The 12,999-nt window shown below is 52.0% G+C and overlaps 1 protein-coding gene across 4 annotated transcripts in view; it reads right to left on the bottom strand.

The window, feature by feature from the left end:
• Nucleotides 1-12,999, bottom strand: part of SLC27A1 (solute carrier family 27 member 1) — a 29,449-nt gene that overhangs the window by 4,472 nt on the left and 11,978 nt on the right. For 3 of the 4 annotated variants that reach the window (XR_016391470.1, XM_022558415.3, XM_022558420.2), the window contains exons 3-8: nt 9,072-9,466; nt 8,784-8,945; nt 8,618-8,687; nt 7,762-7,853; nt 7,580-7,689; nt 593-802 (exon numbers count right to left, since the gene is read on the bottom strand). Coding sequence is in view for 3 of the 4 variants with exons in the window: in XM_022558415.3 (XP_022414123.1) it covers nt 593-802; nt 7,580-7,689; nt 7,762-7,853; nt 8,618-8,687; nt 8,784-8,945; nt 9,072-9,466 (1,039 nt within the window). In the remaining variant the exon portion in view is untranslated. The remainder of the gene's footprint in view (nt 1-592; nt 803-7,579; nt 7,690-7,761; nt 7,854-8,617; nt 8,688-8,783; nt 8,946-9,071; nt 9,467-12,999) is intronic. The other variant, XM_089905268.1, reaches the window with a different exon arrangement.

The following is a 12,999-nucleotide window of genomic DNA, read 5'->3' as shown; positions in this document are numbered from 1 at the left end:
CTACCCCCTAGGGTGATGTATTATTCTTCTCGTTCTCTGTTCCTGACTTTGGATGGGAAGGGCTTAATAAGGGAGAAGGAGGGTCCTGAGAGGGCAGAGTGGAGATAATAATTATTAATCATAAAAGCATCTGTTTGCAGAGTGCCTACTGAACGGGGAAGGGGTGCTGTGCTGAGCTCATGATGTTGGGTGATTAGAACAAACCTAATAAGTTGTTAACCCCATTTACAGATAAGGAAACGAAGACCCAAGGAGTCTGAGTGACTTGCCCAGTAGGAGGAGATCAGCACCCCATTTCTGGCCCTGAAACCCCCCCAGAGCCCTGCTCTCCCCTGCCACCTCCACTGCTACAAATTGAGGCTCAGAAAGGCTGAGGTGCTTGCCCAGGACAACACAGTCACGCTGTGAATTTGAACTCAGGGGCGACGGTCACATGACTGGACAAGCCAGAAGAAAGCATCCGAGTGCCCTGGCCGAACTGCCCACCACACTCCAGGCTGTTCTTTGGGGACACGGGGCCGGCGAGGCATAGGTAGCAGCGATCCCTGAACCCCGAGACCTGCCCGGGCCGGGCCGCCCCGCCCACGCCCACCTTCCCGTCCATGTTGGCGATGCTGCAGTTGCACTCGGTGGCTCCGTAGAACTCGCCGACCTGGCGCACGCCGAAGCGCTCCGTGAACTCCTCCCAGATGGCTGGCCGCAACCCGTTGCCCACCGCCAGGCGCACGCGGTGCCGCCCTTCTGCCTCGCTCACCGGCTGTTTCAGCAGGTAGCGGCAGATCTCCCCGATGTACTGCACCACCTAGGTGGGTGGGAAGTGAGCAGTGGGCGCCTGCGCTGGAGCAGAGAGGAGCCGGCTGGGGGTGGAGGCTGCCGCGGGCCAGAGACCCCCAGACCCAGCGACCTCCCCCACTCCAACCTGGGCGCTAGGAACAAAACGGCCTTAAAGATGATAATAGCAAGGAAACAGACCAGGCCTATCCATTCCCTCAGTCCCCAACGCTCCTTCCATCTGAGTGGATGCATCGCGTCCCCCATGCCCCTCCAGCGGTCCCTCTATCCCCTCCGCTGCTTTCTGGGGACACCACGTGTGGTGCACGCAGGCAGGAAGGTGAGCCGTGGCCTTGACACTCCACAGGGCAACCCTCAGCCCAGAGGCGATGTGCTCTACACTGTTCCCTAGAGCCCCAACCATCTGAGCTCAGGGCGCCCACAGTCCTGATCCTGGGGTGGGACCACTCTCAGATGCATGCTCTTCGCTGCCTCCCTGAAGTCACAGCAGGGACCCAGCCCCAGTTGCCCATGGAGTCACCTACTCACTCCCTCCCCGCCCCGCACCGCCCCCTGGGCTCCTTCTCTCCCTGTCTTGTGGCTCCACCCCCTGGGGTCAAGTCCCAGATACCCCAGGTGCCCTTGAGTCCTCATCTCCAGGACGGCTTCTTAATGATACCCTCCCCATTTTACAGATGGAGAAACTGAAGTTCACAGACAGTAAGTAACCACCAAGGCTGATAATGTGGTAAAATTTGATATGTATCTGGGCATCCTGGCTCCAGAGTCTCAATGAAGCAGTTACATGTTCAGAATTAACCACCATGGCAATCAGTACAGCTTCAAAGTACTCACTAGATGAAGTACAAAATTCGACCTGTGATCAATTCCATGTGACCCTGCCGCCCTCACTGCCCCCTGTCCTTCTAACTCCTATGCTCACTCGGCTCTGCCACGTGGGTCTCCTCCTCAGGGCCTTTGCACATACTGTGCCCTCTGCCTAGAACAATCTTCCCCCAGATGCACCTGGGTCCTCAGGTCTCGGCTCAAATGTCACCGTGACTGAGAGGTATCCCCTGAGCAGGACTTAATAAGGATCTGATACATACAAGTGCACTGAGCACTCACTAACAGCCAAGCAGAGAGCTCAGTTGTTTCATCTTCCTGAGACTCCATGTTGGCGAGGAAGGCACTGAGACCCAGAGAGGGGGCACAGGAGGCCCAAGATCACCCGCTGCTGACCAGGAAGCAAGCCCCAGGCAAGGCAAGATCAGAGACCCTGATGGTTTCTCTCCCTCTGCCCCCAGGCTCCCTCATGTGCTTTGGGTGTGGCCCAGCCCACCCCCATCTCCAGGACAGAACAAGTCATACAGCCTGGCCAATCATTCCAGTCCATCCCCAGACACTGATTGGTTCAAGGATAAGCATGTGACCACAGCTAAGCCAATAAGAATCAGCCCTGAGACTTTTAATGGACTGGTGGGAAGACAGGCTCTTTCTCAACTAGAACTGCGGGGAACACTCCTGGAGAAGCAGGGCTGGGGAGGAAGCCACCCACTAAGGAAAGAAGAAAACAAGAGGAAGAGGAAAACAAGAAAGAGAGAGAGAGAGAGAGAGAGAGAGGCCTTCCTTGATCAAGGTGTGCCTGAAGCTGTCCACCATGTGGCCTCCTCGGTTCCATAAGCTAATAAATCCCTTTCCTCAAGAAAGCCAGAATTTAGGTTAGGGCTGGGTTTAGGGTTTTGGTTTTACCTGTCAACTGACAAAGTCCTGCCTAAATACATAGCTGCCCTCCAGACCATCACAGGTAGACACAGCCACACTCTGAGCAGCTCACAGATGTCCTCTTCAGAAACCAGGCTGGGGAAGGGACAACACAGCCACAGTTGAGGCAGCTAAAGGTTTCAATGACCCTGTGGCCCTGAGGCCACATCTACATACTGAGAGCCAGACAGCTGATCTTTACTCTGGCCTGGACCCTCGGACAGACCCAGGGCTGAAGGGAAGACAACTCAGGTCAGCTCAGAGAGGCAGACACCAGGTGCCCCAGCGGAGACCTCCTGCCTGCAGGGCAGCACCTGGAAAGTGAATTGTCAACCTGGGACCCCCACTACAACTTCCGAGTCAGGGTGACCTCGTACACCAAATGTACACACCCAAGTGGGTATGGGGAGACACAGGAACTATACACCCATGGATGGATGATGGGTTGACTTACCTGTCGCCTGCCCATCTGCTTTATGCGCTAAAAAAGGGGAGATTACAGCCTGCTTCCTCCCATGAAGATGGCTGGGCAGTTGATCTGGGCCATGCCCACTGCTGCAAATAAAACAGCCACACAGTTTCCCCCATCCTACAGCCAGCCATGAGATGGGATTTCTAAACCCAAACGCAAGCTCTTAAGTCTTTTTGGCATCCTTGTTAAACTTGACCTTTGAGGATTCCATCCTCTACTCCTTAAAGAGCCCCTCAGTGCCTTCTCTTGGTCACAGAAATACCCCTTCAAGGAAACAGAATGGAATTTCAGGGGCCCCAGAGACAGTGAACAAAGCCCAATGCAACATAGCATGTCAAAGACAAAGAGAGGGACCGCCAGACACCACAGGCCTCCCGGTGGAGGACACGACATCACCCACAGGGAACCTTTGCCAAAAAAGCAGGACTTGAAGCGATCAAATATCTAGATCAGTGGTTCTCAACCACAGTCAAGACACCTGACAATGTCTGGAAACGTTTTTAATGATCACAGCTGGGAGGTGGGGTGCTAGTGGCATCCAGTGATTTTAGAACAGAAATGCTGTTAAATAACCTACAGTGCAGAGGACAGCCCTCACCACAGAGAATTATGCGGCTCCAAAGCCACACTGCTGTGGTTGAGAGATGCTGTGCTTCCACTATGGAGAACAGTATAGAGATTCCTCAAATAACTGAACATAGAGTTACCATGTGATCCTGCAATCCCACTCCTGGGCATATATCTGGACAACACTCTTCACTTGAAAAGATACGTGCACCCCAATGTTCATAGCAGTACTATTTACAGTAGGCAAAACATGGAAGCAACCTAAGTGTCCACTGACAGAGGAATGGATAAAGAAGATGTGGTACATATATATACAATGGAATATTACTCAGCCATAAAAAAGAATGAAATAATGCCATTTACAGCAACATGGACCGACCTGGAGATTATCATATAAAAAGAACTAAGTCAAACAGAGAAAGACAAGTATCATATGATATCACATCTATGTGAAATCTTTAAAAATGATAGAAATGGGGCTTCCCTGGTGGCGCAGTGGTTGAGAGTCTGCCTGCCGATGCAGGGGACACGGGTTCGTGCCCCGGTCCGGGAAGATCCCACATGCCGCGGAGCGGCTGGGCCCGTGAGCCATGGCCGCTGAGCCCGCGCGTCCGGAGCCTCTGCTCCGCAGCAGGAGAGGCCACAACTGTGAGAGGCCCGCGTACCGCAAAAAAAAAAAATGATCGAAATGAACTTGTTTATGAAACAGAAATAGACTCACAAACTTAAGGTTACCAAAGGGGATGGGTGGGAGAGATAAATTAGGAGTCTGGGATTAACATATATACACTACTATATATAAAATAAACAACAGGACCTACTGTATAGCACAGGGAACTATATTCAATATCTTGTAATAATCTATAATGGAAAACGGAAAATAATCTGAAAAAGAATATATATATATATAATGTTTATATATATATATAACTGAGTCACTTTGCTGTATACCTGAAACTAACACAACACTGTATAAATTAACTATATGTCAATTTTAAAAAGTAGTTAAAAAAACAAAACAAAAAAACCCGCTACGCTTGACCCTACTCCCAAGGTACAGGAAGTGCCAGGGAGAGAGAAGCATGTCAAAGGACCTCCCAGCAATACCCAGACTGGGAAAACACTACAGGCCAAACTTCATTTCTTCAATAAATAAATTACAAGGAGGGGTGGGAGGAGAATGAGGGAGAGACAAGGGGCACCTACAGATGAAAGGATTCTTATAGGAAACATCAACTAGTTGCAATGTGTGGGTCTTACCTAAACACTGATTTTTTAAAAAAATACAGAAACAAAAAAAAACCCATATTTTGACATGGTAAAACACTGGGGATCAGGCCACTGTCCGGATTCCTGATAATTGAGAAATCACTGGCACTTTTTGGCTGGGATAATGATACTGAGGTTATGTGTTTGTGGGGTTTTTTCCTTCTTTTCTACTCTTTCTTTTATTGGGGTAAAATACACACAATATAAAATTTACCATCTTAGCCATTTCTTTTCCATCTTAGCCATTTTTAAGTGTACAGTTCCCCATAAATATTTTTTTTTTTTTTTTTGGCCACACCACGTGACTTCTGAGATTTTTAGTTCCCTGACCAGGGATAGAACCCGGTCCCTCAGCAGTGAGAGTGCCGGGGCCTAACCACTAGACTGCCAGGGAATTCCCCCCCCAAAATATTTTTACCTTGTAAATCTGAAACTCTATACCCAGTAAACACTAACTCCCCATTCCCCCCTCCCCTGGCCTTGGCAACTACCATCCTACTTTCTGTCTATGATTTTAGCTACTGTGAGTACCCAATATAAGTGGAATCATGCAGTATTTGTCTTTTTGCGATTGGCTTATTTCATTCAGCATAATGTCCTCAACGGTCATCCATATTGTAGCCTGTGTCGGAACTTCCTTCCTTTTTAAGGCTGAATAATATTCCACTGTAGGGATGAACCACATTTTGCTTATCCATTCATTCTGTTGCTGAACACTTGGATTGCTTCCATGTTTTATTTATTGTGAATAATCTGCTATGAACATGGGTGTACAAATATCTCTTTGAGACCCTGCTTTCAAATCTTTTGCTTCATTTTTTTTAAATTAATTAATTTATTTATTTTTGGCTGTGTTGGGTCTTCGTTGCTGTGTGGGGGCTTTCTCTAGTTGCGGTGAGCGGGGGCTACTCTTTGTTGCAGTGCACAGGCTCCTCATTGCGGTGGCTTCGCTTGTTATGGAGCACGGGCTCTAGGCACGCGGGCTTCAGTAGTTGTGGCACGCAGGTTCAGTAGCTGTGGCTCCCGGGCTCTAGAGCGCAGGCTCAGTAGTTGTGGTGCACGGACTTAGTTGCCCCGTGGCATGTGGGATCTTCCCGAACCAGGGATCGAACCCAAGTCCCCTGCATTGGCAGGTGGATTCTTAACCACTGCGCCACCAGGGAAGTCCCAAATCTTTTGTTTTAAAAACAGCCCTCACCAGACAAAAAAGGCCACACAGAGATCCCATTTATAAGAAATGTCCAGAACAGGCAAACCCATAGAGACAGAAAGCAGATTCATGGTTGCCAGGCGCTGGGGGAAGGGGAATGGGGAATGACTGCCAGTGGGGACAGCATGTTCTTTTGGGGTTGATGGAAATGTTCTGGAACTACATAGAGGTGGTGACTGTACAACACTGTAAATGGACTAAGTGCCACTGAAGTGTCCACTTTAAAACAGCTAATCTTGGGGACTTCCCTGGCGATCCAGCGGTTAAGACTCCGCCCTTCCACTGCAGGGGGCACGGGTTCCATCCCCGGTTGGGGAACTAAGATCCCGCATGCCGTGAGGCGTGGCCAAAAAATAAATAAATAAATAAATAAAACTAAATAGTTCAAAAATTGAAAACAACAAAAAAAAAGCTAATCTTACGTGAATTTCACCTCAATTGAAAAAAAAAAAAAAAAAAGACCAATCCTCAGCTTTCAGAGGTTTTACTGACATATCCATGCAGGAAACACGCTGCTATCTGGGGCTGCTTCACAACAACACAGAAGGAGGGATGTGCTGGGGGCATGGAGGGGGCAGGAGAGGGTATCTGATGTCCTCTGGAGCCGAGTGATGGATACCTGGGAATCCCCTAAACTTTTCTTTCCACATTTATGTATATTTGCAACTCTCAAGAGTTAAGTTAATAAAGGGACTGTCTTCTATTTCAAGATTCAGATTAGCAGTTTTCCCCAGACCACCCCCCACCACCCCAAGCAGAACATAAAATCCTCAAAAGCACAGCAGGGCAGAGTCATCACCCCGAGGGATCCCCTAGGATGCCCCGGCCCAGAGCCCCCACCCTGTCCAGCTGTGTGATCTGGGCAAGTGGCTGAACGTCTCTGGGCCCCACCTGTTCAAGGTGGGGTCAGCACCTGCCAATTTGCCAGTCCCTGGACACACCCCCTTCCCTCCCCTCCTCACTCCTTCTTCCACCTGGAGGAAGGTACTAGGCACCTGTATTTCCACCCCCATCACAGCACTGAAATCCTCGGCCTGCTCTCCTCTCATTGTGGAGGGGAGAGGAGAGGAAGGGATTTGTCTTAACCCCTACCTGCTCTGCAGGACAGTGGATGCCCTCCACCTCTGCTTCTTGCTTATCCCACCAGGAAGCCCTGGGCTTTGTGGCCTTAACCAGCCCAGCGCGGTGACTGCACCCATTTCCCTGCAGCCACCAGCAGGGAAGACCTTCGGGGCACAGGGAGTAGGGAAGGCAGCACCTTAAGGATCTCAGGCAGTCTGTGTCCAATTAAAAGCCTCAGTTTCTCCACCTGCAAAATGGGTATGAGGCCTTTGCCCGCTCCCAAGCAGCTGTGAGGTTCCAATGAGTTTACATGTTGAAGGTTTAGCCTCGGGCTGGGCCTTGAGCACAGAAGCACTGACTGCCCGCTCCCAGCCCCACCGAGTCCCTGGGAGGCAGCCATTCAGAGCCAAATACTTGGGAGGGTGGGCGGAGGGCTGGAGGTGCGAGAGGGGGCGGGGCCTGACCGTGCAGTTGTACTTGACGCAGTCATCCCAGAAGCGGCTGGCTGAAAACTTCTTGCGGAGGACCACAGTCAGCCCGTAGATGAGACACTGACCCACGCCAATGATGTTCCCTGCAGAGAGTGGACTCAATGAGGGGTCCCCAATTCCCCGCCCCCTCCCCCGCCCAAGCTTCCCTGTGGTACCTGCCGAGTGGTACAGGGGCAGACAGTCGTAGAGCACATCTGCCGCCTGCATGCTGTAGGAGTGGTGGGTAAATGCCGCTATGCGGTAGTACCTGCAGGGGCAGGGAGTGCAGGGGCTGGGACCCACACCCCCGAAAAAAGCATGGCGTGGGGGGAGCGAGCTGCGTACTGAGGCAGAGCCAGCCCAGCTCATAGGGGCCTTATAGGCTGGCAGGAGAGGAACATGCAACAAATAAAGAAAATGGTGCTTGCTGCCATGAGGGATATAATAGAGCAAAGGGAGAGAGAGAGGCTGAAGGGGACAAAGCCAGGGAGGGTGGGGTAACCTGCCTGGGGAGGTGACACATGAGCTAATGCCCGGCAAGAAGGTGCTGTAGGGTGAGCTAGGGAAGGGCACCCAGGTGAAGCGCAGAGCATATGCAAAGGTCCTGAGGCCAGAAGGAGTCTGGCAGGTTTGAGGAAGTGTGAGGGGTCGAGGAGGGAGCGAGCGAGAGGTGGAGAGGAGGAAAATGACATCAGAGAAGTGGCGGGAGCCGCACAACACAAATACGGCTTTTATTCTGAGGGCCAAGGAGGGTACAGGGAGGTTTGGCACAGAGGAGGTCTGACTTAGGATTTTAAACCTTGCTATGGTCACTGATGAGAAGGGGGCTGTTGGGGGCAGGAGTGGGGACAGGAGGAGACTGAGGAAGGGCAGAGGGCAGCACGGTGTCCTGAGATGGGCTGTGGGTTTTACCCAATTGGGATCAAGATGCCCACAAGACCCCAAAAGGAGCTGGGGGTTGGGGGGATCAGGCCATAGAGAGGAACTGGAGTGGCTTTCCTGAGCTGGGGGCAATGCCCACGGGCCCCTCACCTGCTGTGTACGACGATGGCAGCCTTGGGCAGCCCTGTGGTCCCTGATGTGTAGATGTAGAAGAGTCGATCTAAGAGAGATGTGGGTGTTGGGGACCGGAGGCTGGCGTGAGGCGGACGAGGGGACTGGGTGGGCATCGGCAGGGGGGGATCCCACCTGGACTCACCATCCATGCCCTTGCCAGGGGGCTGGGCTAGGGGGGCTGTGGAGGCCTCCTTCAGCAGCGGGTCCAGGAGCTGGATGTCCGGCAAGACACCCTCGGGCCCCATGTCTCCAGAACAGAACTTGACCAGGCTCTTGCCCAGCTGTCCACTCACCTCGGCCACCACTGCGGCCCAATACATATGTCACGGTCAAGGACGGGCAGGTCCCCTCCCAGGGACGGGGAAACACCATCTCCCTGCCCTGGGCGGCCCCAGGCCCCCACCGAGATGCTGCCCACACCCGGCCTCACCCGCTGCCAGCTCCCGTCCGAAGACCAGGGCCTTGGCGCCCGAGGTGCCCAGGCAGAAGATCAGGGGCTCCCGCCGCAGGTTAACATTGAGCAGCGCGGCCTCCATGCCCGCCTTGGCCAGACCCAGCCACAGCCCCACAAACTCAGGCCGGCCCTCCAGGAAGATGGCCACCACGTCGCCTGGCGTGTAGCCCAGATGGCAGAATAGGTTGGCCACGGCATTGGAGTAGGCGTCCAGCTGCGCGAAGGTCCAGCACACGCCACTGCCCGCGTCCACCAGCGCCAGGTGCTCAGGCTGCCGCCGTACCACCTCCTGGAAGATCTGCGGGATGGTGTGGCGGGCGCGCTGGTGCCACCGCAGCTCCAGGCGCACGCGCATCAGCACGAAGAGGCCGCTGGGAGGGGGGACGAGGGGACGGTGTCACTGAGGGTCCTGCCCGGCTTCCAGGAGACCACCCCAAGCCTCAGCATCCCCACGTGGAGAAAGCGGAGGAGAAGGTCCCTGTGTTCCCAAGGGTGGCAAGTGTTCAATAAGGACCCTTGGGTTGCTGGGTCTCTTGGAGAAACTAAGGGCAAAGGGCCATTTACCAGTCAGCCCAGAAGTCGGCGGATTCTCACAGCTGGCCAGGCCATGCAGTGTAAATCAGAGTCACCCTGTCCTCCTCCGCCACAGCTTGCTTGGTGACCCTGAGGGAGCCAGGCCCAGTCCTATCCTTGTTTTTCTCTCCTGGGGCAGCCCAAGTGCCCCATGCTGACCCCCCCACTGCCTCCAGCTTGGACTCCTCATGCCCCGCCTGCCTCAACCGGGCCCTGGGGTCCACCCCCTGAGCTGGGGGTCTGTTCCACTCCCAAGTTACTCAATGGCACTAGGCACAGGTGGCTGAGCCATCCAGCACGTGTGCCCCCAACCAGGGGAGGAGGTGCCTCTGCCCCAGGTAAGGCCAGAAGACAGGCTAGCGAGAGGCCCTGATGGCAGGTGTCTTGCTCCTCTGTCTTCACCTGCTAGTAGAGACAAGGGGATCAGAGGCCCCAGGGGAAGATAGAACCCCAGTAGGAAGGAGCCAGGTTCCTGAATGACCCTGTGGAGATGAGCAGCCAGCACTGATGATGCCAGGCTGTCAGATGAGTGAGACATGAACTTGTTCGTGCTGTTTTAAGCAAACAGAAATGGCTTTAGATCACAGAACCAAGAAGGCTAGAATTTCTCAGTGCAGGAGCTCAAGAAACAAGTGGTCTTCTGGCTTTACCTGGCTCTCTGCCCTGCCACCTGACTCTGAGAGGTAACTTTGTGCTGGGTTAAGCCACTGTCAAGTGGGGACCTGTTTGTTACAGCAGCTTGCTCTGCCCTGACCGAGACAGGTGGTCCTCACTCTGCCCCCAGGAAGGTTACCTGGGTGTGGTTCCCCAAATCCTAAATGAACACTTAGAACAGGTGCATTTTATTATATGTAAATTACACCTCAAAAACAACCCATGAAGACAGAGCAGATTGGTGGTTACTAGGAGCTGGGGGAGGGAGAATGGGGAGTAACTGCTAATGGGGACAGGGTTTCCTTTTGGGGTGATGGAAATGTTCTGGAGCTAGATAGAGCTGATGGTTGCACATCACTGTGAATGTACTCAATGTCCCTAATGGTAAATTTTATATTATATGTGTTTTACTACAATAAAAATGAATGAATGAATGAAACTCATGAAGACTGTCTGTGGCAAGGTTAAAAACAGGAGTCCTTACCTTCCAGATGTACACCCTGGAAAACTAACAGATAGAAAGATGTGCCACTGAGATTCAGACACAGGAGGAAGTGGGTGGAGATGAGGAAACAATCATATGAAGATCACGGAAGCTGGGGGATGGGCACATGGGTTTATTACATTATTCTCTCTACTTCTGTAAGCTTGAAATTTTCCATAGTAAAATGTTTTTAACACAAATTTTTAAAAAATAAAATAAAAAAATAAATTTTAGAAATAAAAAATATTTGGGCTCCCCTGGTGGCGCAGTGGTTGAGAGTCCGCCTGCCGATGCAGGGGACACGGGTTTGTGCCCCGGTCCGGGAGGATCCCACATGCTGCGGAGCAGCTGGGCCCGTGAGCCACGGCCGCTGGGCCTGCGCGTCCGGAGCCTGTGCCCCGCAACGGGAGAGGCCACAACAGTCAGAGACCCGTGTACCACAAAAAAAAAAAAAAAAATTAAATAAAAATTTAATTTAAAAATTTTTTAAATAAATTTTTAAAAATTTTTTTGGCTGCGCCGTGCAGCTTGCAGGATCTTAGCTCCCTGACCAGGGACTGGAATGGGCCCCCTGCAGTGGAAGTGTGGAGTCCTAACTACTGGACCGCCCAGGGAATTCCCTAAATTTTAAAAAATTTTTTAAAAAATCAAAAAAGTTTTTTAAAATAATGTTTTAAGGCTCCCACTGTTTTTTCAATCAAATGCCTTCCCTGTGGCCTGTGAGGCCCAGCACGGCCCAGCCCCATGCATCTGGCCACCTCATCACCCTCCATTGCCCCAGCTTGCTCTTGCCTCCTTCCCTGATCTTCAGCAGGGCAGAGGTTCCTGCCCCAGGGCCTTTGCCCAGCTCTCACTGCCTGGAATACTCTGCCCCAGGCCCCTCATCTCGGCTCCTTCTCATCCTTCACCTCTCAGCTCCAATGACACCTGCTCAGAGGGGTCCTCCCAGCCCTGCCCCGCTTGGATCAGTATGGCTATTTTAAAATATCCCTGCAAACCCTTTGACAGTCCTCCCTTCAAAAGGTGGGTTCTATTTCCCATCCACTTGAGTGTGGGCAGACTGAGGAGCTTGCTTCTAAGGAAGAGAATGTAGCAGAAGTGATGCTATGTGACTTCTGAGCCCAGGGCACAAAGACAGCACACCTTCTTCCCAGCATGCAGGAGCCCTCATGCCCTCTCGCTTTCCCTCTCTCTCAGGACACTGGCCCTGGGAACCCAGCACTGAGCTGTAAGGAAGCCTAGACATAGGAGACGATAATGATCATTTTTTAAGCCCCTAGTTAAAGGGGTAATTTGTTACACAGCCATAGGTAACTGATACATTCCCAGCACCCACACCCCCCCACCACCATCGCTTTATTCCTTCAAAGTGATCATCCCAATCTAAAACTGCCATCTTCCTTTGTGGGTTTCCTGAATTCTTTGTCTTTTTCCATGAGAGCAGGCACCCTGTCTATCTGTCTATTGTGTCCAGGGATGTAGTCCCAGCACTAGAAACAGGGCCTAGAATGTAAGGACGATGCTGGTGCCCCACAGGCTGGCTCAAATGCAGCCCAGTCTCTTCTGCCTGTGTGACTGCAGTTGTTGAAGAGTGTCTCCAAAAATTCATGTACACCCAGAATCTCAGACTATGACCTTATTTGGAAACAGGGCCTTTGCAGATATAATTAAGGTAAGTGTGAGATGAGGTCATCCTGATTGCCTAGGTGGGCCCTAAATCCAATAACAGGTATCTCTACAAGAAGAGAAAGGGACTTCCCTGGCGGTCCAGTGATTAAGACACTGCACTTCCACTGCAGGGGTCGTGGGTTCAATCCCTGGTCGGGGAACTAAGATCCCGCATGCTGTGCAGTACAGCCAAAAAGTAAAAAAAAAAAGAAGAAGAAGAGAGAGCACAAAGACACAAGGGAGAAGGCTCTGAGGAGACAGAGGCAGAGACTGGAGTGATGCAGCCACAAGCCAAGCCAAGGACGCCTGGACCCCCCCAGAAGCTGATTTGGGGCTTCTGGTCTCCAGAACTTTGAGACAACAAACTCCTTTTGTTTTAAGCTACCAAGATTGTGGTAATTTGTTACGGCAGCCCCAGGACACTCATACAGTGGGCATGGGTGGGTACATCCCTCTCTGGGCCTCCTGGTTAATGGGGACAATAAGATCCCATGCCTTCCAGGTCATTAGGGGACAAAAGAGATG

Source organism: Delphinapterus leucas, unplaced genomic scaffold (assembly GCF_059928025.1).
Source record: "Delphinapterus leucas isolate spDelLeu-1000000601 "Yukka" unplaced genomic scaffold, BTC_Dleu_Yukka2 spDelLeu_asBTCV2_sq25, whole genome shotgun sequence".
Classification (NCBI taxonomy): Eukaryota; Metazoa; Chordata; class Mammalia; order Artiodactyla; family Monodontidae; genus Delphinapterus; species Delphinapterus leucas.
Note: the sequence above shows the minus strand (reverse complement) of the source record. Positions and strands in the feature narration are given on the sequence as shown.